Here is a 26,863-nt window from a genome sequence, read left to right on the forward strand (position 1 = left end):
AATACGTGAGAAAGAACTGCCAAAGTTGCAATCGGTCGATAATCAGCTGTGTCGGTTGCGTCGCCGTCCCCCCTCCCCTCCCTCACCCCACCCCCCCCCCCCCTTGGCTTGTTAATAAGAGTTACTTTTGATATTTTGAGTATATGGGACGGTTCCTTGTTGCAAGGATTGATTATAGATTGCTGTAAGTGCCTCACTCATAAAGGGGCAAGCTAGTTTAATACACTTTGGGGCGACTCCTATGGAAGAAATCTGGAATAGAGTGTAATATATGGAATAAAATATGAAATGTAATAAAGTTATAATTCTGCATTAGAGGTCTAACTGAGCAAACCTACATCAACCATGATGGGTGGAACTTATTGGCTAAGAAACCTTTCATTCACTAGCTTGAAGCTTGCTTTACATGTAAGAGAATATTGTTATTTTCACGCTTCCCTTACTGAAATCTTGATATCAGCTTAATATATGTTTAAGTTTACCTTGCTGCAATACCGTTTGTTTATATGAATTGATGGCAGAAACCCAAGAAATGCATGCATAATGTAAATTTGTTTCTAATGCGAAGTTAGGGCCAAGAAAACATATCCCAACAGCCTGTACAAGCTCGCTCAGTGGTGAAAAAAGTGAAAATATGAAATGAAGACAAGCTTATATGAAAGTAGTTGTTTGGACTGTGCATCGCCTTGATAACCCCTCATGGCATTTACATCCCAATAGCAATAACAGACTGAGAACATCAACATTAAGATACTTTGCTGTTAGGGTAATAGATAACATCCTCAGAACTAAAACACTATTGCCTCCTGGATCCACAGCTACTTTGGCAATGTTATGACGAAACTCATGATCAATAACAGAACAGATGCATGAAATTAAAACTTGCCTTAATTTGTTAGATATGTATCATATTTGCTAGAGTATTGAAGTATCAACAGGAATACCAAGACCTAGTGTTCTAATTCTTACACCTTCCTTGTACTAAAGCACTAACTTGTACAAATGTGTTAAACTCTACAAGCTAAACAATGACTGAGCAGTGCCTCCTTAACTATTAAAATATTAAGCTAGTAGTCGTAAATCCGTAGGAACTATTTCCAATTATTACAAGACACTCGGCACTTTATTTTGGGAAATACTCTGTTGTCTGAAACATACCATTAATTAAGAGGCTACTGGTTTGTCAGCTTTTCTGTGATGTGATTGGCTGCTTTGCTTGTTTAATATGCTAGTCAGCAAGTAATGCGATGCCTAAATTACTCGAGGCGCCTCAGATTCATTTTTCAAACGGCCATGAATGTTTCTATTAATGATTTACATCTGTAGGTTCTAATTGTACTGTTATTCTATTTTTACTGTATTGCTTTCAGTTTAATATACCTGTTGATACCTGGGCCCATCTGCGAACCTGTATATCCTGCTGCCAATACAACCTCCCAGCAAACATACAGCAATACCAGTGGTCCTATTCCAATGCCCCAAGGCAGAACCAAGCGCGCCAATGCATCCAGCCACACCAAGTCCTATCAGGGCACCTGGGTTTATAAGTGACACCCGCCAGAACACGAATTCGAAGACGGCCATGAACAGGTGTACGATGATGATCGTCCATACGACTCCCATAATGAACTCTGGCACGGTCCGCGACCTAAGGAAGCGTAGTAGGCTCTCCAACATTTTGTCTATGTTCCTTCGGTTCTGCAACATAAAGTGAAAAATGTGAAACACAGGAAGCATGCAGTACAGTTCCCAAAATATCATCATTAACGTTCAGCAGGGTACCTGCAGTATGGTCAAGAAATTTCTCACATTCAGGGGAGCCTCTTCGACAACACCCTGGCCTTTGAGCTGTTTAATTTGAGATGCCCTGCTTCAGTAGCACGTTTGTGGGTTACGTTTTCCTTTCCACTTCGTTTTAAATTGATAGGTTGTGCGTCTAAGGTTGAAATTGAAAGCATGAATAGCTTTAAACAAATGATCTCTGTTACGTTCGTTATTTGGTAAAATAAGCTTAACTGAACAGAAAACTGAGGCTAAAGAAAAAATTTTAGAAATGTAGGCTTATATTTGTGCACGATGCAGTCGTTCCTTTAAGCGCGTGTTCCTTCAAGAGTTCAAATCACGTTCGAGCAAAACTAAAACTCGGGCCGACTGAAATAATTCACCAGAGGCTACCAATATTTGATAACACTTCCTTTATTAGAGCTCAGTAAAACTCTCAAATTGGACGTTTTTGGAACAGAGGAATTTTTGCCGAGAACAGGTATAAATGAACAAACTGACGCGAGCGTGCAACCCATGGTCAAATGGATCGAGCGTATAAGCCAATCAGAACGGGCGCTTCCCTGAGGCTACAGTATGTTATAAACCTATTTTATCCCTGCCCAGAAAGATCATAAAAAAAGAAGGAGAAAAGCTGGTTTAAAATCGCTATAAAATAGGGTTGTGAGTGGCACATTTGTTAACAAATGGGATTGAAATAGTATTTAAGTGAAAATCGCATACAAATAACAACTAAATAGATTAAAAATAGATAAAAAGATTTCAGAAAAATAGTAATAAGATGTGACGACATGATTGATCATGCAGTTATACACACAACTTAGCCAGTTGTGAAATTAAAGCCTGAAAAAAATTCAGGCTTGAACGAGATTCGATTCCATGACCTCTGCGATACCGGCCATAGGGTTCGAATTCCGTTCGATTCAAGCCTAAATTCTTTTTGTAAGTGCTTTTTACTCAGGCTATCGGTAATGAAATGGATGGCTTTACATTGAGACCTCGGCATTGGAAGTCCAATACTCACGACCTGTTCAAGTCGTGAAGGTTATGATTCAAGTCGTTCGAGTGGTACGACTCGTACGAGTCGTAAAATAAAGCTAACAATTGGTACGATTGAGTTAAGTGATGAATGTGGTACTTTTCAGTGAAATAAAAAAAAGTATTACTTGGAACTTTGCATATCATTACCACGATTATTAGTTGAGTAAGGCGCGCCGGAAGTTTGGTAACCAGGTTTTAACGTTTTTATCGTGTTGTTGTCACGGGCAACTGGCTTCGTTTCCAATGGCAACTTGTTGGTCTTTGAAGTCATGAGAAGCAAAGCGCGCGAAATTGTAGGCGACGATATTGTTACTATTGGAAACAAGGAAATTTATCCGTGGCAACACCGTAATTTTAAGGCCAAACCTTCCTCACCAAAACTCTGTCACGCCTTACTCAACTGATAATCGTAGTATGGACACTTAAGAGTATTTCAGCCCAAGTTTAAGGAAGGGGCCTCGTCAACTCGTACGACTCGTACAACTCGTGCCGACTGGTGAATTGAACTGCAAGGAGTCTTGTTAACTCATTTGATTCTTTTAAAGTCGTGAAACTGAAGAAACTGTTTCACTTGAGTCACTTCATTTTATACTTTCTATTTTTTAAATTTTTGTTGGCCTTCCATTCAATCAAAATTCCACATTTCGCGTGTTTTTTAAATATTGTTCTCGGCAGAGAACATAAGCGAACATAAGCATAAGCATAAGCATTCGAACATAAGCGAAAATGCGACAACTGTTGCAGAGTGCAAGAAAGATATCATTGTTGGAGGCTGTAGCACTACAGCAAGCTAAGGAGAGAGTATTCTCCCTTATTCAATATCTCGATGACACTCGCCCAGAAACGAGAAAAAGACGAAAGAAGTGGGCTGATCTGTGCGAAGTCATATCGACAGAGGGAGGCATCGAGGACTTCTTCGATCTCGGTCTCACCGCTACTGTAAAAAGGTCTTAAAAACTAGAGATTTTCATGGCCTGTTAATTCAACTCTGGCCTCTGGTGGAAATCTCGACATTGTCAAGGTAGATAAGACGCGAATTTGCAATAAGCCGTAGCCTGCTAACTAGTGAATTCAAACGATTCCCCGAGTACCAGACAAAATAATGCGGAAATCATGACACGGCAAATTAAACTGGCGGATCGAGTGAAAAATAGATAGGTTGCGAACAGTCTAGCTATGTATTTGTGGATTTCATATACAAGCAACCACACGCACGAGGTCGATAATCCGGCCAAGTTTCTCAAGGCCCTTCCGTATACACAATTGTTTTAAGACAGAGAATAGACTGCAAGGCTGTTTCGTCCTTCTTGGGACTCATGAGCACTGTGTAACGAAGATATGTAACGCCAGCCCAACAGCCAACGCTCATAAATGCAAAATGATAATTCGTTCACTATATCAAGTTCCGTACTTTGAACTCACTTGCGCCCCGAAACATGCGTTGCCACATCACGTGTTTTGGGGCGCAAGGAGACAAAATGTCTCGATGGGTGTCTCGAAAAGCAAAATATTAATTATGTGGCTGGACAAGGCCAGCCTAAACATTTAACCGCATGGCCAGCTCCATTCTTTAAAACGCAGCGTATCGGATCGGATCCTTACGCCTCAAAACACGTGATGTGGCGACGCGTGTTTCAGGGCGCAGGTGAGTTCAAAGTACGGAGCTTGATATGGTGAACGAGTCATTTTGCAATTTATGTGCGTTGGCTGTTGGACTGGTTACATATCTTCGCTACAAGGTGCTGATGAGTCTCAAGAAGGACAAAACAGCTGTCCAGTGTTGCGATCCTGCTTTATCGGTCACTTGCAGTCACTTGCAGTTTCTGGTTTCACAACTGTTTTGTTCTTTGAGCAACGAAATATATTTCATCTGCAAAATTAAAACGAATCAAGTTTTAATAAATGTACAAAGAAAGTAAAATAAATGATTTAGATTCTACCATATCGACAGGAGATTGTCTCGCTAAAAGAAGAATGACAAAAACAAAGTGAAGAAGAATTGTATTCATTTACTGACACTGCATTGAAACTTTTGTCAAGATTTTGTAGGCGAATTTTCGATAATTTTAATACTAGAACGAAATATGCAAATTTGTGTTACTTGCCGGTTTCGCTACCAATCATATCGAGTTCGTTACGTTCGTGTTCGCTACACGTTCACTACACACAACTTCCAATTCGCTGCCTATTTAATTCGAGTTAGCTACTATCGATAAACTAAAACTTTGCGAAACAAACTGTGTCAAAACTTAATCCAACCGTACCTACCATACTCGACGCTTCTGGAGGACGCTCCTTCGATACCGCATAAATGAGCGATCACCACTGAAACCTATGAAACAGCTGAAATGTCTGTGCTTAACTTTTCTTCGACCATTCTGCCGCTAAATACTGAGCGATTTTCACAAACGTGTGTTTGTTGTGACTTGCAAGTGGGGGTGGGAAAATTAAAAAGAATTGAAAAGAATCGAAGTGCAAACTTTATTCATTAGATTGTAGAAGTTGTAAGACAGTGTCGAATGCATGTATGCTGAACGATGTCGCGCTTATAATGCTGACACACATTTATAGCGTTCCCAGGTTTCTTTTGGGAAAGCTTCAAATTACTCCAGGCTAAATTTTACATATGTTCAAGTTCAATAATTGTTTTATAACATATTATAATAAGGTTTGCATATAAAGCACGCTTTGCTTGGCGAAACAGCGTGCTTTATCAAAGAACAGATGCACAGTAAGCTTAATTTGAATTTTTTTGCTTCGCAATTTTCACAAATTTGACCCGAATTACACTTTCCCTGTGAATCAGCAAACGTAATGGAAACGAGCTCTTTGTCTGCGGTAAACATAGCTGCCTGGAGGCCATTGTTAACGACACAACAACGGAGGTGTTTTGTTGAGTTCCCAGAAAACAAGTAGCGAAATAAACAAATTCTCAACCTAGCGAATGCTTCGATAAAAGACATTATATCTAGTTACAAAGGCTGAAGTTATACTTAAGAAGTAAAAACAACAGAAAACACCACTTGAGCTATCCCTGTTTATGGTGAGGAGCTTTATTTTTGTAAAACACTTACATGGGGAGTGTAATTACGCTTGTTCGCTTAAGATCGATCTCTGGTCATCTTGGCGAAGTAAAACTCAACAATTACAACACTCACCCGACGAGTAACCAGCTAAAAGCTTGCTCTGATATTCTCTCCTGTACTCGGAGTAGAACCAGGAGGAGCAGTTTAGTCTTTCAAATTTGTCGCCAGTTCGGGAAATCTTGCTGTAAGCCGAAAGCTTAAATAACTGTAGTTCCTTTCAAATACAACTCAGCATTTTGCATTTTCATCCGCAAGCTTTGAACTCTCTGTTTCTACTGATTTCCATTGGAAAAGTGCACGTCTTCATAGGCTGCAGTACTGCCGGATTCCTGTTAGAACCTTATTTTCAAATCAAACTAAAACGCGAAGTTTGAAGCGATTGTCCTTCTCTCGAAGGCCACTCGAAACCGAAAGTTGAGCATTGTCAGCTTTTGACTCGTTAGCCAATCAAATTATTTGAACAATTCTAAGAAGGATTGTGATCGGATTATTTTAGCGTGCTTTATCAGAGAAGAGATGCTCGCTGCCGCCACTTTTCCTCGTTTGGAAAATAAAGTTTGGTTGAAAATTCAGCCAAATGCATGGGGAAATTAATGCATTCTGAAGCAAATAAATAAGCGTCGACTGTGCTCTGTTCTGTTTCAAAGCACTTAGGAAGTGTCAAAGCACTCAAGAAGTAGAGAGGAACACTCGACTACACAATCGACTACCTTTAGCCCGTTTTCCCGCCTACACTTCTTTCCTGTGTGCTTTACAACAGAACAGAGCACAGTTGAGGCTTCTTTATTGGTTAAGCCGGATACATCTGGATATAGCAGCGTTACACAACTAGCTACAACTTCAAAGTTTCCCTCCAGGGAATGTTAAAGAAACATTATGTTTAGCCTCGGCGAAAATTGTCGTAGCATCTCAGCACAAAAGCGAAAGTACAAAGGAAGAATTCTCTGTCTATCAGGCGTATATACAACCTAGTTATAGAGTAGGATGAGAGTTTATGAATAAAGGAATTAAAAAATAAAGAGGTTACCTTTGTCTCCTCGCCACCAAACACCAACAAAAAAGTAACCAGAGTGAAGTAGTCGAGGTGTATAAGTTGTTCGAACGAAGATTGTCTGTATGCAAATTTGAATGATGTCTGTTGTTCCGTTGTCTAGGGAACTCGAAAGCAGAGCATGCGCTTCAAAGTTCGTATAATATAAACAGTTCTAATATGATTGATGACTTTCAATAGCGAGAAACCATTGGCGACCCTAAAAGCTGGATTGACGGAACGGAGGAATCAAGGAATCGTGACGAAACGGCGGAACGGCGAAAATTCACCCGAAATCCTAAAAGACGGAATGACGGAAAATCTCCCAAAATCCTTGAAGCCGGAACTCGAGGGTCTACAGATGTTATGGATGTCGGCAAAACATTCGTCCCAAACCCAGAAAGGCGAAGCAGAAGTAGTTCCTCCACCACCTTAGGACTTTGTTGTTGCACGACTGGAACTCAGGCCAAAGTTGTCTTGCATTCACAACTCCCACAGTCCGCTGGATGCATATCTTCCGAGTTACATTACATATACATATACTTTATTTCCTCTCGAATTTTCAGTAGCTAAAATCAGCTAATATCTTCGAGAACTCTAACAACATTATGTTATATATGATATTATACTCCAAAAAGATATTAAACATTGCTAGCAAAGATAATTTAGTTAATTCCGGCTATTAGGATTTCGGGTGATTTTCTGCTGTTCCATCATTTCGTCATTCCGCCGTTCCGCTGTTCCACCGTTCCATCATTCCGGCTTTTAGGTTCGTCTCAGGAACCATAGCTTTTTAGAATGCAACTATACTTTTTTTGAGAACCGGCCGTGTTGTTATTGCTTTCTTAGCTGTTTCGTTTGCATTTGCTTAAGTGTTTCATAAGGCGTCAGCTAAACGATCAAAAAACTTCATCAGACACTTATATAAGGGGGGTCCTAGGACACCTCTTAATTTTACAAAATAAGACCCCCAGAGGTTATCCATTTCATAAAAAAATGAATAACCTCTGGGGGTCTTATTTGGTAAAATTAAAAAGTGTCACAGAACCCCCCTTATTTATGTGTTGTGGCTAATTTATAACGAGCAGCCACGGTTAATAGCGGTTATTCAAATTCTAAGCTGTTTAGCCGAGCATGAAGTTTTTGTCATAAAAACTAGACAAGACATGTTTCGCGTGGCCGCTCGTTATAAATAAAGCACAGCACAGTTCAAATTCAGTCTTGCAATGACGTCAATAAGGGAAACCCCCATACCCTATCCAGCTGTAACTGTTGATCAGCTGTCTCTTTTTTCGCTCTAGAAAACATCTCTTTGTTCTACCGCGTTTCGGGCCCGATTTTTCCTCAAAAAAAGGCGAAAGGTGAGTGTTATTTTTATTGACCAGCCTGAGAAGAAATGATGTATTCCAACTAACTTTGGGGAAAAAGAGAAATTCGTCTGTAAAATTCCCCATGGTTTATACATTCCTGATGGCTTGAAAAATTTCTCTTGGCTTTAACTTGAGCAAAGAGGAATGCAACTGAAAGCTGTGAAGCCGTAGTCTCTTTTATGAAAACCTGAAGGCCTCAAACTTGAGCAAAGAGGAAAACAACCCTAAGCTGTGCAGCAGCGTCAAAACGAGACTTCGTGTAAGCACTTGATCACTTCGCGTACAATTTCTCTAACGTTTCTCTGCCACTCAGTTGTGAAATAATCATTTACAAGAAACCCAAACATCTGAGAGATTACAATAATGTATTTATAATATTCAAATAAAACCGTATGTTTTCAAATGTTAATTCGAACCGGCGGTCGGAGCAGTTATTTTTTTGAGAAACTCTTCTTCTACTGTAGTCGCTTCGGATGTTTTTTTTCATTTTTGCAAAACGTCAGCCACATTTTTACGAGATGGCTGGCGTGTATGGTTAGCCCTGATGTCTTCTTTATGATATGATATTTTTCCGTTGTCTAGGGAACTCGAAAGCAGTGCATCCGCGTCAAAGGTCGTGTAATTTAAACGCTTCCAATATGATTGATGACTCTCAATAGCGAGAGATCATTGGCGACCCTAAAAGCTGGAATGATGGAACGGCGGAGCGGCGGAACGGCGGAAAATCACCCGAGATCCTAAAAGACGGAGTAACGCAACAGCAGAAAATCACCCAAAATCTTAAAAGACGGAATGACTGAAAGTCCCCCGAAATCCTAAAATACGGAACTCGAGGGTCTACAGATATTAAGGGTGTCAGCAAAACATCCGTCCCAAACCCCAGAAAGGCGAAGCAGAAGTACTTCTTCCACCACCTTGGGACTTTGTTCCTTCACGACTGGGACTCAGGCCAATATTTAATCGTTATGGGGAGTTAAGGATATCCATCAAGTCGGAGCCAGTGCATTATCATCCAAAGTTGTTTTGTATTCACAACGCCCACAGTCCGCTGGATGCACATTTCCCGAATTACATTACATATATTTTATTTCCTCTCGAATTTTAAGTAGATAAAATTAGCTAATATCTTCGAGAACTCTAACCACATTATATTAAATAAGATATTATACTCCAGCAAGATATTAAACATTACTAGCAAAGATAATTTAGTTAATTCCGTCTTTAAGGATTTCGGATGATTTTCCGCCGTTCCGCTATTCCGCCGTTCCGTTATTCCACCGTTCCACCCTTCCGTCATCCCGGCTTTTAGGGTCTCCCCAGAAACCATAGCCTTTTAGAATCCAACTATACTTTTTTGAGAATTGGCCGTGTTGTTATTGCTTGCTAAGCTGTTTCGTTTGCATTTACGTAAGTGTTTCATAAGGCTTAAGCTAAACGATCTAACAAATTTGTCCAATGACATCGTGTTTGCCGAACTGTAGAATATATAGGGCACCGTTTCTGTTGAATTCACTGATCGTTTTGTTTTTCAGCAGAAATAAAACTCTTATCATCATCATCATCATCATCATCATCATCATCATTATCAGTATTCAAAAATTGACAATCTGTTGTCGCTCACTCGTAATTTGCGGTTCATTCAATCAGTCAAGTCAGAATAAAGGCTCAATTGCCAATAAATTACGAAATTTACCTTAGATGTTGGATTATTTTAATTATTAACAACATCGAAATAAATAACTGCAGATGGTAAAAGTAAAAAGGTAAAGTCCGCATACGGGCCAAGTGGCCCACAAGGCCGGAGCTTATCCCGGTTTCTGTAGCATGAAGCGACTAGGAGTATTTCTACTCCCCCCTGGATTGGATGCTAGTCCATCGCAGGGTTACCCCCAGCATTACGTTCTCCGGTACCCATTTATACACCTGGGTGGAGAGAGGCACTGTGAGAGTAAAGTGTGTTGCCAAAGAGGAGAGCAGAAAAAAACTTGTGCTTCTAGCCAGTATATTTCAAGAACATATATATCTGCTGTTGTTTTGTCTACAATGATCTCTTTACGTTCGTTGCCTGATTGCAATAATCTGCGAACTTAACATCGTTTTACCACGCCATTGGTCTCATCGTCGCTTAGGATGACTACTTTAGTACGATCTTTCCTGTTTTGTTTCTTTCTTCCCAGAGTTTCCTTATTTGAAGTGATATCCCGGGGCAAGAGAAGAGCAAGGTAAGGAAGTGAATCCCCCATATAGGACTTTTACCCAAGGTAATCCCTCTTAAGTTATTTTTAGACATGGTACCCAGTCTCTCAGCGGGAGTTACTCGCGCGATGTGTGGACAACCCAAGCGAATTTCTCACAACTGCCTGAGACGAAATGGCGGGAAATGTGGTGAGTAGTCATTTTATATGTTTTTATCTTCAAAAGACGTTTCATAGCGAAAACGTTTTCTGCACCCTGGGCCGTCTTTTCGTTCTGCTAGGCTTTCGTTTGCTTTGTGCTCGTTTGGCTGTTCATTATTTTGCCTTTCATTCGAAACCTCAACAGCAACGGTAACGTGTACAGTGGCTGTGTAAACGTCTGCTCTAATATTTTGTTCATTCTTTTGCCGTTCTTTACAAAACAACAACGTGAACCGACGGCCACTGCATTTTCGAGAGAACGTAAACTACGACGGCCAGGTTAAATATAAATATAAGGTCGTTGAATATGTTGTCCTTGGCGTTGTTTTCGTTGTTGCTTAAACTGCCTTTTGCTGCTTAGGCGGTGAGCGTCTGTCTGCGCTGAAAAAAAACTGATAAAGTTGCAATTGGTCGATAATTCGCTGGGTCGGTTGCGTCGCCTCCCTTGTCAACAGGAGTTACTTTTGATATTTTGAATATATCTGTAAAGGAATTGAATGTAACATTTGGAATAAAATATGTAATGTAATAAAGTTATAATTCTGCTTTAGAGGTCTAAGAAAACCTGCATTAAGCAAGATTGGTAAAACTTATAGCCTAAGAAACTCACTGGCTTGAAGCTAGCTTTACATGTATAATTTCATACTTCCTTCACGGAAAGGTTGTTATCAGCGTAATATTAGTTTACGTTTAGCTTTTGTTGCAATACCTTTTGTTTATAAAGTGATCGCAAAAATCCAAGAAGCACACGTTTACTTAAACAGTCCCTTATTAAGGCTACTAGTGGTAGATATTAAATGTACAAGTTTTTAGCCATAACTTCTTCTAATACGAATTATGCTTGAACGCTAAACCATGTGTTACGGCCAAGAAAACATGTCCCAGTAGCCTGTACAAACTCCCTCGTTAAGAAAAGGTGAAAAATATGAAATGAAGTTGTTTGGATTGTGCATCACCTTGGTAACCCCTCCCTCTTGGCATTTACATCCCAATAACAATAACACACTGAGAAGATCAACATAAAGATATTTTAATAATAAGATATTTTTTTGCGAATAATAGATTACATCCTCAAAACTAAAATACCTAAATTTATATGTTTTGTTTTCCATGGTCAGTAACAGGCCAGATGCATGAAAAACTGACGTTAATTTGTTATATATATATCATATTTGCTTGAGTATTGTGGTACCAGTTAGGTTAAGCTGGAATACAAACACTGTGTGTTGTAATTCTTACACCTTCCTTGTACTATAGTACTAACTTGTACAACTGTATTTAACTCCACAAGCTAAACAAAGACTCAGCAGTGCCTCGTTGACTATTCTGTTGATTAAAATATTAAGCTAATAGTTGTAAATTGTTCTGTAGGAACTATTATTAGAAGACACTCGGCACTTTCTTTTGGGAATCCCACTGTTGTCTGAAACATACTATTAATTAAGAGGCTACTAGTTAAAGTTTGTTGGTTGCTTTGCTTGCTTAATTTGCTATTATTATACCTCTCAGTATGCGCGCTGTGATTGGTCAATTTAGCGGGCCGTACTCTCTTGTACGGCCCGCTAAAATTTAAAGCTGTTTTTGTTGTCAAAATTTGTCGTGATTTATCGCCAAGTGTTCTTAACTTTTGTAGCAAGTAAAAGTTTAGAACTTTCGTTTACTTTTAATTGTGCATTAAAACGTCCTAAGGACTTCACAACGATTTCAAATTGCCTCGTTTTGCTTTCGAGGTGCGTCAGAAATTTGAAGCCGTTCTGCGCGAATAGAAATCATTCCCCAACCCGTCAGACAAACAGTAGAGATATAATAAATATTTTACTTGCCTCGTCTTCTCGGTCCGTATTGTAAGTTACGGATCCTCGTTTTTCCCTTCGATTTATGGCCCGTGCGCTTCCCGCTTGGGCCATAAATCAAAGGGGAAAAATCTCGGTCCGTAACTTACAGTACGGACCGAGAAGACGAGGTTAGTAAGAGGTATGTAGAACATTATCACCAGCAAATCTAGTACCCTTGAGAAGGAAAATTACTCTTGATTCTCAGATTAGAAATACAGTTGAACCTGTATGTAACGGCCACTCTCGGGAATTGAGGAACTGGCCGCTTAATACTGGTGGCCGCTTAATACAGGATCACTAAAAATACTCACAGGGCGTGGTCTAATGTCAATTTTAATGGCGTATCTACGAAAACACTTCATGCAAGAAAACAATAGGACAATCAACACTCTTTCAAGCGATCAATACCTTAAACAAGGTTCAGAGCCAACATGTATCTGAAAGGTATAATCCGTAACATTGTGTAAAAGTACTGTGCATTAAATTGTCCTCTACTCTTTTACGGTATACAGTACTGTATTACGGCTTACAGTTCACAACAAAATATCTCATTCCGTCATTTCATAGTTGTTACGTTCAATTTCATAGATTTTACGTTCAGGGTGGCCGCTTACTACAGGTAACAATGACAAAGAAAGACAATCATAAGACTGCTACAGGGTGGCCGCGGCCGCTTAATAACGTTGGCGGCCTAACATAGGTAACAAATACGGCGTTTGTATGAGCGAAAGTCGGGACTTTGAAAACTGGCTGCTTAATAGAGGGCGGCCGCTTAATACAGGGCCGTTATATACAGGTTCAACTGTACACAATAACCTTATATGCTATAAGAAGAAATTACTGTCATTACATAATGCTTCTGATGAGTCGTTTGGTGAACAGTGACAATGCATCAAAAGTAGTTTTCAAAGATTCCCCAAGGTGAATGTAAGAAATCAAACTTCAGTACTACAGTCAGTTATTTAATAGTCCATGCAATCCAGAGCAGTGATTAGCTGGATAAAAGAAGAAATCAATGAGAAAGTATGTGATGCCTAAACTACTCGAGGCGCCTCAGATTCATTTGCAAACCGCCATAAAAGTTTCCATTAATGATTTTAAGCTGTGGGTTCTGATTGTACTTTTATTCTAGTATCCTACTGCCTTCGCGGGGCTTAACATTTCTCTGTGGTACCCGGACCGCTCTTCGAGCCTGTAGCTCGCGCTGTAAAGAAAACCTCCCAACAAACATACAGCAATACCAGTGGTCCCATTCCAAATTCCCAAGCCAAAACCGATCAAGCCAATGAATCCACACGTACCAATTCCCATCTGGGTACCTGGATTTAAAAGTGACGCCTTATCGTAGAAGTATTCGAAGATAAAGATGATCAGGCATGCGAGGATGATCGTCTTTCCGACTCCCACATATATAAGGAAGTCTAGTGGGTTCTCCAACACTTTGTCCATGCTCCGTGGGTTCTGTAACATAAAGTGGAAAATGTGAAACACAGGAAGCAGTGCAATTCTCAAGTTACAGTACCATCGTCAGGGTTCAGCAGGGTACTGGTTATGGTCAAGAAATTTCTCACTTTTAGGATCGCCTCTTCGATCACTTCAGATGTGTGCCATGTGTCCCTTGGTTCCGTTACGAAAATAATGCCAATTTTAGATCCGTTTTAGACCTATTTTATTTGCTATTTTTTCCCCCAACGTTTTTGTATTTTTTAATTATTTTTCTGGAATATTTTAAACAATTTTTTTACCTAATTTTAAACCTATCATTTTGAAACAAAAAATAACAAAAATAAACAGTCCAGAGTGCTGGTCAAAACGTCTGTAAATTAGCTTTAGAAGAGGTTTCAAGTATATGAATGAAAGAAGTTGAAAATAAAATAGGTTGAAAATAGCCTTTAAATTAAATTGACATAAAACAGAGGATAAAATTGGGCCAAATAGGAAAAGACCTTGGTGAACAGGTTGAAAATATCATAAAACAGGGATAAAATAGTATTAAAATAGACGCACTATTTTAAACCTATTTTATCCCTGTCCAGAAAGATCATAAAAAATAGCACCACGTGATTCCGAAACGATTGACCGGGGCGAAATATTAAGGCTTAGTAACAGGGCAATCCAATACTCACCAATTGTTCAAGTCGTGAAGGCTATGATTCAAGTCGTTCAAGTGGTATGACTCGTACAAGTCGTAAAATAAGGCTTACAATTGGTACGATTGGTTTAAGTGATGAATGTGGTACTTTTCACTGAAATAAAAAAAAGCACTACTTGGAACTTTGTATGTCATTACTACGATTATCAGTTGAATAAGGCGCGACGAAAGTTTGGTATGGTAAGGAGGTTTTAATGTTTAAATCGTGTTGTTGTCACGGGCAACTGGCTCCGTTTCCAGTGGCAACTTAGTTGTTACGTTGACCTTTGATTTCATTAGCAGCAAAGCGTGCCAAATCGTAGGCGACGATATTGTTACCATTGGAAACGAGGAAAGTTGTCCTTGGCAACATCGTAATTTTAAGGCCAAAACTTTCTCATCGAAACTCCGTCGCGCTTTACTCAACTGATAATCGTAGTAAGGACACTTAGAATATTTCAGCCCAAGTTTAAGGTAGGGATCTTGTCAACTTACACCACTCGCACAACTCGTTCAACCGGTGAACTGTATCTCATCATGAGAGTCGTAATGATTACAGACACGTAGAATATTTCAACCCACGTTTAAGGTAGGGGCCTTGTCAATTTGCACCACTCCTACAACCCGTGCAACCGGTGAACTGTATCTCATTATAGACACTTAGAATATTTCACTCACGTTTAAGGTAGGGGTCTTGTCAACTTGCACCACTCGTACAACTCGTGCATTTGGTGAATTTGCATTCACTATAGACACTTATAATATTTCAACACACTTTTAAGGAAGGGGCCTTGCCAACTCGTACGATTCGTGCAACTGGTGAAATTGTATCTCATTAGAGAATGGGCTTTGTCAATTCGTACGACTCGTACAACTAATGCAACTGGGCCGGGTTGTTCAAAGCCTGATTAAGTTAACCGAGGATTGACGAGAATTTTGATTTCAGTTTTATAACTTTTCGGTGAGGTTTTCTGTTTGTATTGTTTGTCCTTCAGTTTTAAATTTGAACAATATCAAACTAGCTACACAAAATATAAGCAGAGAAAAACATTCTTATACCGAAAAAAGTAATACTTCGATTAACTTTTAATCCTAGGTTAGCGCTAACCCGCTTTCGAACAACCCGACCCTGGTATAGAAGGATGTCTTGTTATCTCGTTTGATTCTTTTGAGGTCGTGCAATTGAAGAAACTGTTTCACTTGAGTCGCTTCATTTTATACTTTCGATTTTTTAATTGTTGTTGACCTTAAGGGCCCATTAACCGATTCGTGTGTGCGCTCGCGCGCGTTGCTAATAAGAAGGTGAAATTTCACTTCCGGTTACTTACGTCAGCCTGGGCGCGGAAAATATAAAAAACTCAATAACTTGCAAATTCGCTCACATTTTAGATGTTTTTCTTTGTGTCTTACAAATGAATAACAAAAAAAGTACAAGCAAAGGCAAAATACAAAATAAGAGAAAAATAGAAAAGCAAGAGCGAAACAAAGAGGAACAGCTAACTCAGTGTCGCTTTGTTTGATCTTACCGAAGTGTGCTGGTAGTGTAAATTGCGCACGCGCTGATAGGGTAACTTCCAATATATATCGGGCGTACTTCCGGTTTCTTTAAATGGTAAAGGAAACGCAGTTTTTCATCAATTCCAGCCTCTTTCGAGGCGTTTAGATTAAAGCCAACGTTGGAAACATAGCTATGCATTCCTTTTTCGAAATCATGCTTTTTAAAGAAAATTACGAATTTTTCAATATTTTGAAATTCTCTCAAAATCTGACCTTTTAGAAATGAAACAAAATTTATGCATAGCGTAATGAGGATTAAATTTAAAATATTAAATCAATGAAAAAAATTCCCGATAAAGTTATTTTCCCGGGAGCCTTTGCATTTTTTCAGTATTAGTCACATGACTAACGGCGTGGCCTGATGACGTCATCACTGGTGTTATTGATCATGAAAAAGTTCAAACACATGAAATAACTCTGAACTAACTAAAAATGAAGATGCGATAACTGCTGCAGAATGCAAGGAAGATGTCATTGTTGGAGGCTATAGCACAACAGCAAGCTTAGGAGAAAGTATTTCCCTTCATTCAATACCTTTATCTCGATAACACTTGTCCAGAAACGAGAAAAAGACGAAAGAAATGGACTGATCGGTGCGAAGTCATATCGAAAGGGGGAGCCATCGAGGAGTTATTGGATCTCGGTTTCACCGCTACTGTAAAAAGGTCTTAAAACCTAGAGATTTTCATGGCCTGTTTATTCTACTCTGGCTTCTAGTGGAAAGCTCAACATTGTCAAGGTATATAAGACACGAATTTGCGATAAGCCGGTAGCCTTCTAACTAGTGAGTTCAAACGATCCCCCAAGTCGCAGACAAAAAATTTGCGGAAATTATACGGATCGAGTTCTCGAAATAAACACTTTCCAGAACAAATAGTAAATAAAACCTGTCCTACAATAAGGTGATTAAGATTGTCGTTGAACTAGCTATGTATTAGACTGTTCACAGCTCTCTATTTTCTCGTATTTTTATTCGATCACTGAACGACCGGATAGAATCGCGAGAGAACTGGGCGCCAGCGCAAAACGGGAGACTTGTTGGCTCACTTCGCTCACTTGCCCGTCCCCACTCTCGCCTGCTTCGCGCTCGCTTCGCTTGCTTCTTCTGGTTTAGCTATGTATTTGTGGATTTCATATACAAGCAACCACACGCACGAGGTCGATAATCCGGCCAGGTTTCTAAAAGGCACTTCTACACACACACTGGTTTCGTTCTTTGAGCAAAGAAATATATCTCAATTTATACAAACTTAAAACGAATAAAGCAATAGTGAAATATAAGGAAAGTAAAATAAACTACTTAGATTCTATTATATTGGCGAGAGATTATCGCACTGAAAGAAGAATGACAAAAATACAGCGAAGGAGAATTGTACTAGTACGAAATATGCAAATTCGTGTAGCTTGCCGGTTTCACTGCCAATCGAGTTCGCTACATGTTTGCTACCCACGGCTTCCATTTCGCTGCCTATTTAATTCGAGTTAGCTACTATCGATAAACTAAAACTTTGCCAAACTTAACTGTGTCAAAACTCAATCCAACCGTACCTACCATACTCGACGCTTCTGGAGGACGCTGAAACTTATAAAACCGCTGAAATGTCTTTGCTTAACCTTTCTTCGACGTTTCTGCCGCTAAATACCGAGCGATCTTCACAAACATGTGTTTGTTGTGACTTGCAAGTGCTTGTGCAAAATAAATAGGATTGAAAAGAATCGAGGTGCAAACTTAATTTTATTACGCTGTAGAAGTTTTGAGACAGTGTCGAATGCATGTATGCTGAAGGATGTCCGCTCATAATGCTGACACACATTTATAGTGTTCCCGGTTTCCTTTTGGAAAATGTTCAAATTACTCCAGGCTAACATTTACAAAGGTTCAAGTTCAATAATTGTTTTATAACATATTATAATAAAAACTGATTTGTAGCCAGGTGGTTTCTGCTATGCCGAACAAACTAGTTCGGGGATTTTGGTATTAGTACATACGCACGCATGCCACATGCACCCTTGTCCCCAGAGCCTCCGTTTCTTTTGGTCACTTGGTCGTCGAAACGGAGCGCTCTGGTAGCAGCAATTACTGGATGTCCGTAAATCACGGACATCCAGTAACACAGGCGTAATTTTTGCCCGCATATCTGTTCATGCTCAGAAACTAATCCTGAAGGAGGGGTAGAGTGTATTCTTTAGTGTTGACAGATCGGACCTTCATAGAAGCGTAGACAAAGGTTTTCACTTCGCTGAAGTTAGGTGATTTAGAGTTAAAAAGAGAACAGAAAGCCTCCTTGAATTCCGTCGCTTCAAACACGATTGCAAGCTTGGCTCACTTTTAACTCGTGAATTGCGCGTATGCGCAAGAGCGAGTTGTAGATATGATGTGAAGAATGGCACTCGTTCGCTTGCTCGATTGTTCCATTCCTGTAAACTGTTTTTCGATTTCAGGCTTTTACGTGCATGTGATAGTTTTTGGCGAGTAATAAACAAAAGAAGTGGCCATCTTTGTTGCTAAGAATAGTGGTGGGTGAAAAAGAAGCCAATGATAACCTTAAAACAGTTTAAAACTGCACGTTTTTCACCCGTGAATTAAGTTTGGCCAATCTCCTAATATACTTTTGCCAGTTTGCGGCGTATATTTCATTTATGGTGTCAGTACTTCTATTTTTTCAATATATATATATACAGGAAAATGATTAGTGTGTCCGAGAAAGAAAAAAGATAACAAAGAAAAGAATTAAGAAGAACGAAACATTTTCCAGCGGGCGGCGGATTTGAGCTCTCCACCGCTTGATGATAGGGTAAACTAGCAAGTCATTTGCAGTACCACAGGACCACGTATGCAAGTGATTGTACGAGTGCAAAAATTACCTATCTATTGAGTAGTGTCAAAACGCTGATCTTTTGGTTAATTCCACCGCGGGCTCAAAAGAAGAGTGTTCGCGAAGTTGAGCTTCACGCTCGCCGAGACCGATGGTAAAGTGTCGCCCTTGGCCCACTGGTTAAGTGACTCCTTTAAGTTGGCTGTGTTTGCTATTCCTGGAGCTGTATCGACGTTGGAAAGTGGTTCGTAAAGTTTGAGCCCACGAATGGCTTGGCGAACGTTTCTGGACTGGAGTCGTTCATTGTTGTGAGAAAAAGCCTTCGTGCCATTGCCAGGTAAGCACTTACAGTTTGTAGCCTAAACAATAAAAGGTTTTTTATGGTTATCCTCGGTCATGGTTCATTTTTTTTTTTTTTTTTCAAAGAAAATGGAATTGATAGATCGAGCGTACTTCGGCTGTGCTCGGGAAGTACTCGTTAAGTCAAGTACTTTACTGCAGAACCTTGAACAGTTGATAGAGAGTAACACTGATCATTCTTGGCAAGACTATTTGAACAATATGTCATGTCAGGGAACATGGGCTGATGCAATTATAACTCAAGCACTGGCCAATTGCCTAAATCTGTCAATTCATATTGCTGAGTCATTTGAAACGTTATGTCCTGTTACTGTTGTTCAAGCAGTGAATGTGACAGGAGAATACGCATTCAAACATTTACATTGGACACATAAGTAAAACTCATTATGTTTCTACGGTAGAAACGAGAAATTGTCAGGTAGCAAACAAAAAAACATGTGATCAAACTGTAGTTGAGATAAAAAAAAATTGATAAACAGGAAGAATATAGAGCTTATCAAGGTTGCATGAAAGAATACATGAAAAAGAGAAGAGCTAGTGCAGATTTTAGAAAGAGAGAGAGAGAGTCAAAATTCCATGCAAAGGTACAACAGTATTGAAACAATTAGGGAGAAAAAGAAACAAACTGTCACAAGAAAAAAAATTACGAACCCAGAACACGAAAGAGAAATTGACAAAAAGTCTAAGAGGAAACGGAAAGCAGAGAACCCAGATCACATACAGGAAATTGCCAAAAAGTCATCTAGAAGACATAAAGTGAAGAATCCAGAACAGGTATGGTGTCAGGGTGGGCCAACAGCTTTACAAAAACAATTGCTGCTAACACTTGTTATATCTTCTTATAAAATAGCAGATCATTGAGAGCTTGTATCACATACATTGGCAACTGGACTATGGAGACTACTAAAATACACTATAAGAACTGGAATGATATACAGTCATGTAGTTACTTGCACATGGTAATTGACAGAGACATACAGCACTGCAGCCAACTATATTCATTCTGGATTTAGTACCAGTTACAGTATCTGAAGCTACAAAAAAATGAACAGCGTGAAAAATGCAGGGACAGCAACACTGGCGTTCATGCAGTTAATAACACAAATTACAAAGAAAGAAGTACATGTATTATATTTGTTGGAACTATTGCTGTCAACTTCACTGAAAACAACAATGTGGTCTTGAGAACTTAACATCAAATAGTGAATTCAGCACCTTCCATCTATTCTTTGGTTATATTCATACAAGCACCATGAACTTCTATCATGACTATTTCAACTAGTAGCAACAACATTTTGTACAATAGTTGAATTGTAAACTGCTCGCTTTCAACTATTTACACTCTGTGATTGCCTTCCTCCGAATCATTTATTAAATGAACTGGCTCTTTAAGGCTTTGAATAAAGCACATAGACTGGTAAGTGCCAGTTTGATTTTACCATAGTCATAATTACCAAAACAAACCAGTTGATGAAAAACACCATAAATGCAATCAATTCACTGCAAAACTGCTAGATAATCAAAGATCAGGGGGAACATTTCATACCTTCAGTTAGCTTGAGTTTGGCTGATTTCATAGTTTGACACTCCTTCATAGTAAATCTACTAGTTATTCCTTGTGAACCAATTTAATACATAATGTCTCGAGATTCCATTTGTAAACAACCAGTTTTACTGGCAGACATATTTTCATACAGCCAAGTAAAAATATACATCTCATATTTATCTGTGCAATTTCCTTAATTACACTTAAATGTGGGTGAGTCACTTGCAGCTGATTATAATCTATACTGTGTAATTTTACAATCAACCCTCCTTGAGAGTGCAATTCTCACAAGCTCCTAAAGGTACATAAATCTTTTACGAAATATTTGGAAGTCCTTTAGAATAGTTTGAATTTTTCAGTAAGTAGCCACAAGTCTTTGGCTGATCGGAAGTCCTTGAAAAATAAATTATCAAAAACGTTCGCCACTCTTAACTTACTTACTCACTGCTTTTCCACACCCTGTTGGAGGGGGTACTCCCTTGTGAAAAGGGTAATGATGTTTTTCTCACTTAACAAGGGTGCAAATTTTACTTAGGGTGCCACTGTTGGCCTGTCACTTGTACCTAGGCCCTCCCTGAGGGAAACTACATCCGGACTCCCCAGATCATGTTGTTGTTGTTGTAACACGAAGTCCTCGTGGTCAAGCTCAGGAATAAAGACTGTGTTCATTGAGCTCTCGATATTGTTTGAGTCGTCTGTACCGCCCGACATGGTGTCAGAGGTGGGATCGATCCGATAAATCGACAAGAGAAGCATTCGCGGAGAGTAAACGTACATTTACCGAATTTAACGACCACAGCCGACTCGTCAAACAGCGATGGCGAACCTCAAGCGACCCGAATTGAAACTCGGGGGGAATATGTCAGAAAATTTCAAGAACTTCGAACTCAGATTCCACGACTACTGTATCCAAGCCGACTACAGAAACTTGGCGAAAAATCCCGAGACAGAGAGAGCAGATTACTACAAGAAACCGTTACTGGAAATATCAGCGCTCCGATCGTCAATGCCGGACGAAGCTTTGCAGGTGATCCGTTACACAATCGAACCCCAGATAACAGCTGATGATCAGAAAAAACCATGGATCTGGATGGACAAATTACGACTTCATTACACTAGATCTATCGGAAGCTCCCTACTGGTAGACAGATTTCAATTCTGGAACACTCAACAAAGCCCACACGAATCTGTTCAAGAATGGGAAGTTAAGGTCAGACAGGCGGGCAGCCTGTGCTCGTACAATGCACTGACGGACGAAATGTGCCGCGACAAATTCGTTTTTGGCTTGCACGATGGCACAATGAGAGCTGAGTTACTAAAAACGCATTTAAAGTCGGATGGAATGCCTAAGAACATGCAAGACGTCGTCGCCGAAGCCAAGGCCCTCGAGTCAGCCCAAAAAGCCAACAAACTCATTACAGACGCCACAAAAGGAATTGAGGAACAAGTAAATTGGATAAGCCACAAACAAATGAAACTAAAGCGGGAACCGGGAACCTGCTTTTGGTGCGGAGACCTACGTGGACCTCACCCTTGGAAAACATGCCCTGCAAATGGTAAAACCTGCACTAAGTGTGGAATTAACGACCACTTCTCCAGAGTCTGTCTCGAGACAGGTCCTCCTCAACAAGAACAACCACGGAGAACTACCCAATGGCAAGCTCCGGGCAGGGGTCGAGGCCACAGAGCACCTCGCGGCCGGTCCCAACCAAAACCCCCTCGTGAACTAAACGTACATCTGCTGCAGACGGCAAATGATCACCACCCTGTGGAATAATACACTGATGACAACGAAGAACAGTGCTACTCCCTGGAAACACGGCAAATACACAGCATCCATACAAACCACGCAAAGAAAAAGTACTTTGTTACACTGCCCATGTCTGCAACTGGGAACAAATTCACGCCAGTGACATTCCAGATAGACACCGCCGCCACCTGCAATACCTTATCTGAAGATACTCTTCTCAGGCTCATGCCAAACATGAAGCTTAGAAAATCACCCTACCTACTACACCCCTATGGCGACTCCCAGCCGCTGAAACCACTTGGGCAGATTGACCTTCTGTACGAAAGAAACAAAAGATACGAATCGCTCACATTCCAGATACTTCCTAGAGATGTCATGATGAACAAACCAGCCCTTCTCTCTGGCTCCGACTGCGAGGCACTGGGGCTCATCACCATCAGGGCACACGAAATATTTTCACTCACATCGGCAGTAAAAGACTCGTCAGGCAAGAGAGCCCCTGCCTACCCAGCCAGCTCATCACAAACCAATCCAGACCCAGGCAACCCAACAGCTCAAACCAACAGTATACTCAATGGAGTAAAAGGCCGCCACCCTGACCAACCCAACGGTGCCAGCCCACACGGTGACCCAGCAACGCCCTCACCTTCTAAACCTATAATGATCCCTTCCAAAAGACGCCTGGCCCCACCCGGGAAACTCACAAAGGAAGACATACTCAAACAGTATCCTGAAAACTTCGAAGGTCTTGGCTGCCTGGGACCCCAAGTTCATTTCGAAGTAAAAGCTGACGTGTCACCAGTACAATTGCCAATACATCGAATCCCTGTGGCGAAACGCATCAAAGAAAAGGAAGCCCTTGACAGATACGCTGCAGCTGGTATCATAAAGAAAGTAGAGGAACCCACCTCGTGGTGCTCCAATGAAGTCATTAAAGAGACACCAAAGAAGACAAGAATCTGCATTGACCCCAGTCAAACAGTCAATAAAGGTATTCTCAGACCAGTGTATCAAATGCCAACACTGTCTGAACAACTCCATAAACTCTGCCATGCCAAATGTTTCTCACTAGTTGATGTCAGAGAAGGTTTTCTACACGTACCCCTTGATGAAGAATCGTCACTGATGACGACAATGCACATGTCCTATGGGCGATACCGATGGCTCCGCCTCCCATTTGGCATATCAAGCGCCCCCGAGGAATTTCAAAAGCGCCTCATGTCAGCTCTAGAGGGCCTTGATGGAGTATTATGCATCGCAGATGATATACTTGTCTTTGGAGACGGAGCAACCTACCAAGAAGTTGAGAAAGATCATGACCGCCGTCTTGTCGCGCTTATGGAGCGCTGCTCAAAAAAGAACATAAAATTAAACCAGAGCAAACTACAGTTCGAACTAAAACAAGTCAAATTCATGGGCAATGTCATAACTGATCGAGGAATGCAAGCAGACCCAGACAAGATAGCAGCAATCTCAGCAATGGCCCCACCCCGAAACAAAGCAGGTGTTCAGCGATTCGTAGGAATGGCCAACTATCTCTCACCCTATTGTCCGAACCTCAGCACCATTATCCGACCTCTCACCCAACTTACCAAGTCAGATACCCCCTTTATGCGGGCACAAGTACAAGATGACGCATTTAACAAAGCCAAACACCTCATTTCCACTGCACCAGTGCTCCAATACTATGACCTCAGTAAACCGGTCACACTTCAAGTCGATGCAAGTGAAGAAGGCCTGGGCGGTGCTCTTCTTTTAGCCCAATAGTGAAGGACGCCTCCAACCTGTAGCATACACATCAAACAGCCTCAACACAACAGAGCAACGATACTCCCAAATCGAAAAAGAGTGCCTGGCCATTTGTAACGCATTTGGAAAATTTGACCACTGGCTCTATGGCAAGTCTGACATAGAAGTTCACACCGACCACCAGCCACTTGAGACCATCTGCAAAAAGCCTCTCGATAAAGCCCCAGCGCGGCTACAGAAAATGCTAATGAGACTGGAGAGATACCGCTTCACCATCAAATACAAGAAAGGAACCTCACTCTACCTGGCAGACACTCTTTCGAGAGCAGCACTGCCTACCCCAGTACATGCCAGGGTCACAGACTTTGAAGTATTCAGAACCGAACTCACAGAGGAATCCGAAACCCACAACCCTCGCCTCACAGAAACCACCGAATCTCGCCTATGCGACGAGACCAAAAAGGATGAACACCTCTCCAAGTTAATGGCCACAATCGCCCAAGGCTGGCCAGATGACAGAAAGCAGCTACCACAACCACTACGAGCATACTGGACCTAAAGAGACGAGCTAACCACTGACAATGGCCTCATCTACAAAGGCGCACAAGTTATGATACCGCAGTCCATGCAAGCTGAAATGCTGCTGAAAATCCATGCAAACCACTTTGGTCCTGAGTCAAATGTACGCATAGCACGAGAAGTACTATTCTGGCCCGGGATGAGACAAGCAGTTTTCGATATGTGCAAAAACTGCAGTACCTGCGCACAGTATGAATCAAAGTCAACAAAAGGAACCTATGAGATCACTCCTGATTCCAACACTACCATGGCAGATCATCAGCCAAGACATCTTCATGCACAGACAGAAAGCCTACCTTGTAACAGTGTGCCATTTTTCTGACTGGATCGAAGTGGATGAACTTGACGACACTTTGGGAACATCAGTCATCAACAAAACCAAAGCTCATTTTGCCAGGTTTGGCGTTCCACGTATCTGCCACACAGACAACGGACCACAATTCACCAATAAGGATTACATGGACTTTGCCTCTCTGTACGGGTTCAAACATACCACCTCAAGTCCCTACCACTCCCAAGGCAACGGTCGAGCAGAGGCAGCAGTGAAAGTATCGGAGTCAATGCTAAAGAAATCAGATGACTTCCAAATCGCCTTGCTCAACTACAGAAACACACCACCAAAGGGCCACACCTACTCTCCGGCCCAACGCATTGTGAGCCGCCGGACACGCACGACGCTCCCAACACCTGACCACCTTCTCGAGCCCATGTTAATCAACCGTGACACTGTATCAGCAGAAATCAAGGCCAAACGCAACGCCAGTAAAGCTCACTATGACAAGACAGCGGGTCCAGAGCACAATATAATCAACATTGGTGAATTTGTGTATGCACGACCACCGACAAGCAAACCAGGCAACCCATGGGTGTATGGCCGTGTCGCTGAAAAACGCCACTCAAGATCTTACACCATACAAACGCCCCACAGTACCATTCGACGAAATCGGATACACATCAGGCGTGCTGCACCTCCTCCTCCCCCAACACCACCCTGCACTCCACCTACACTCCTGCCTCGACCAGGACACAGTCTTGCACATAACTACAATCCTCCAGGATCAGAGCTCAACATGCCCACTAATCAGCCTAAACAGCAACCACCTCCCTCGTCAGACACAAGTAACAGCGGCCCTGATCTCGACACCTCTTCCCCGCCACAACCACAAGAACCCAGCACACCAGACACGGGCCAAAGTGAGCCGCCTACCGACACACCCCTTGCTACAAAAAAATGCAATCCAAGAACCGCCAAGGGATCACCAACCCGAAGTGAGAACACGCACAAGACTCATTAAACCACCAACTAGGTTCAAAGACTTTGAACTCAAGTAATGCCTGCCATTAACGTTTGCGCTGCACAACAGCACGGTTGCAGAACCTTCCATGATAACAGTCAGAACAGAATCTTATATAAGGCCAATTTGCCTACTTTATTCTGTTTTATTTATTATTACTATTTTTTTCTTTCAAAGAAGGGGGGATGTTGGCCTGTCACTTGTACCTAGGCCCTCCCTGAGGGAAACTACATCCGGGCTCCCCAGATCATGTTGTTGTTGTTGTAACACGAAGTCCTCGTGGTCAAGCTCAGGAATAAAGACTGTGTTCATTGAACTCTCGATATTGTTTGAGTCGTCTGTACCGCCCGATACCACTAATTTTAGTCATCAGTACTTTTTGGGGTTGCACACAAAAAATTAATTATATAAAGAGAAATGCTGTCATTGTACCCTATTCGTTGCAGTCAAATAAAGTTTAAGCCACAGCCAGATTGGTCTCATTTAGGAGTTTAATTCAAATCCCCAACCTTTTTACTTTGGAGTATCCCCACCAGGTTC

At 41.0% G+C, this 26,863-nt stretch overlaps 1 protein-coding gene and 1 long non-coding RNA gene across 3 annotated transcripts; one reads left to right on the top strand and one right to left on the bottom strand.

Moving 5' to 3' along the window:
• Positions 1–1,380: 1,380 nt before the first annotated feature.
• Positions 1,381–8,266, bottom strand: LOC145484672 (uncharacterized). Of its 2 annotated transcripts, none has more exons than XR_014049055.1 (2): positions 6,937–8,266; positions 1,381–1,698 (listed from the first exon to the last, which is right to left on the bottom strand). It is a non-coding gene; the product is annotated as an uncharacterized LOC145484672 (long non-coding RNA). The 2 variants fall into 2 exon arrangements; XR_014049054.1 differs by having other exon boundaries at positions 1,381–1,936.
• Positions 8,267–21,192: 12,926 nt separating this feature from the next.
• On the top strand, positions 21,193–22,727 carry LOC145483387 (uncharacterized). Its single transcript, XM_081461889.1, has one exon. The coding sequence runs from the start codon at positions 21,768–21,770 to the stop codon at positions 22,725–22,727; it is 960 nt and encodes a 319-aa protein (XP_081318015.1). The 5' UTR covers positions 21,193–21,767.
• Positions 22,728–26,863: the final 4,136 nt, after the last annotated feature.

This window comes from Orbicella franksi, chromosome 4 (assembly GCF_964199315.1).
Source record: "Orbicella franksi chromosome 4, jaOrbFran1.1, whole genome shotgun sequence".
Classification (NCBI taxonomy): Eukaryota; Metazoa; Cnidaria; class Anthozoa; order Scleractinia; family Merulinidae; genus Orbicella; species Orbicella franksi.

Coding starts and splice junctions, on each gene's coding strand:
- LOC145483387 (XM_081461889.1), top strand. CDS start 21,768: ATGGCGAACCTCAAGCGACCCGAATTGAAACTCGGGGGGAATATGTCA.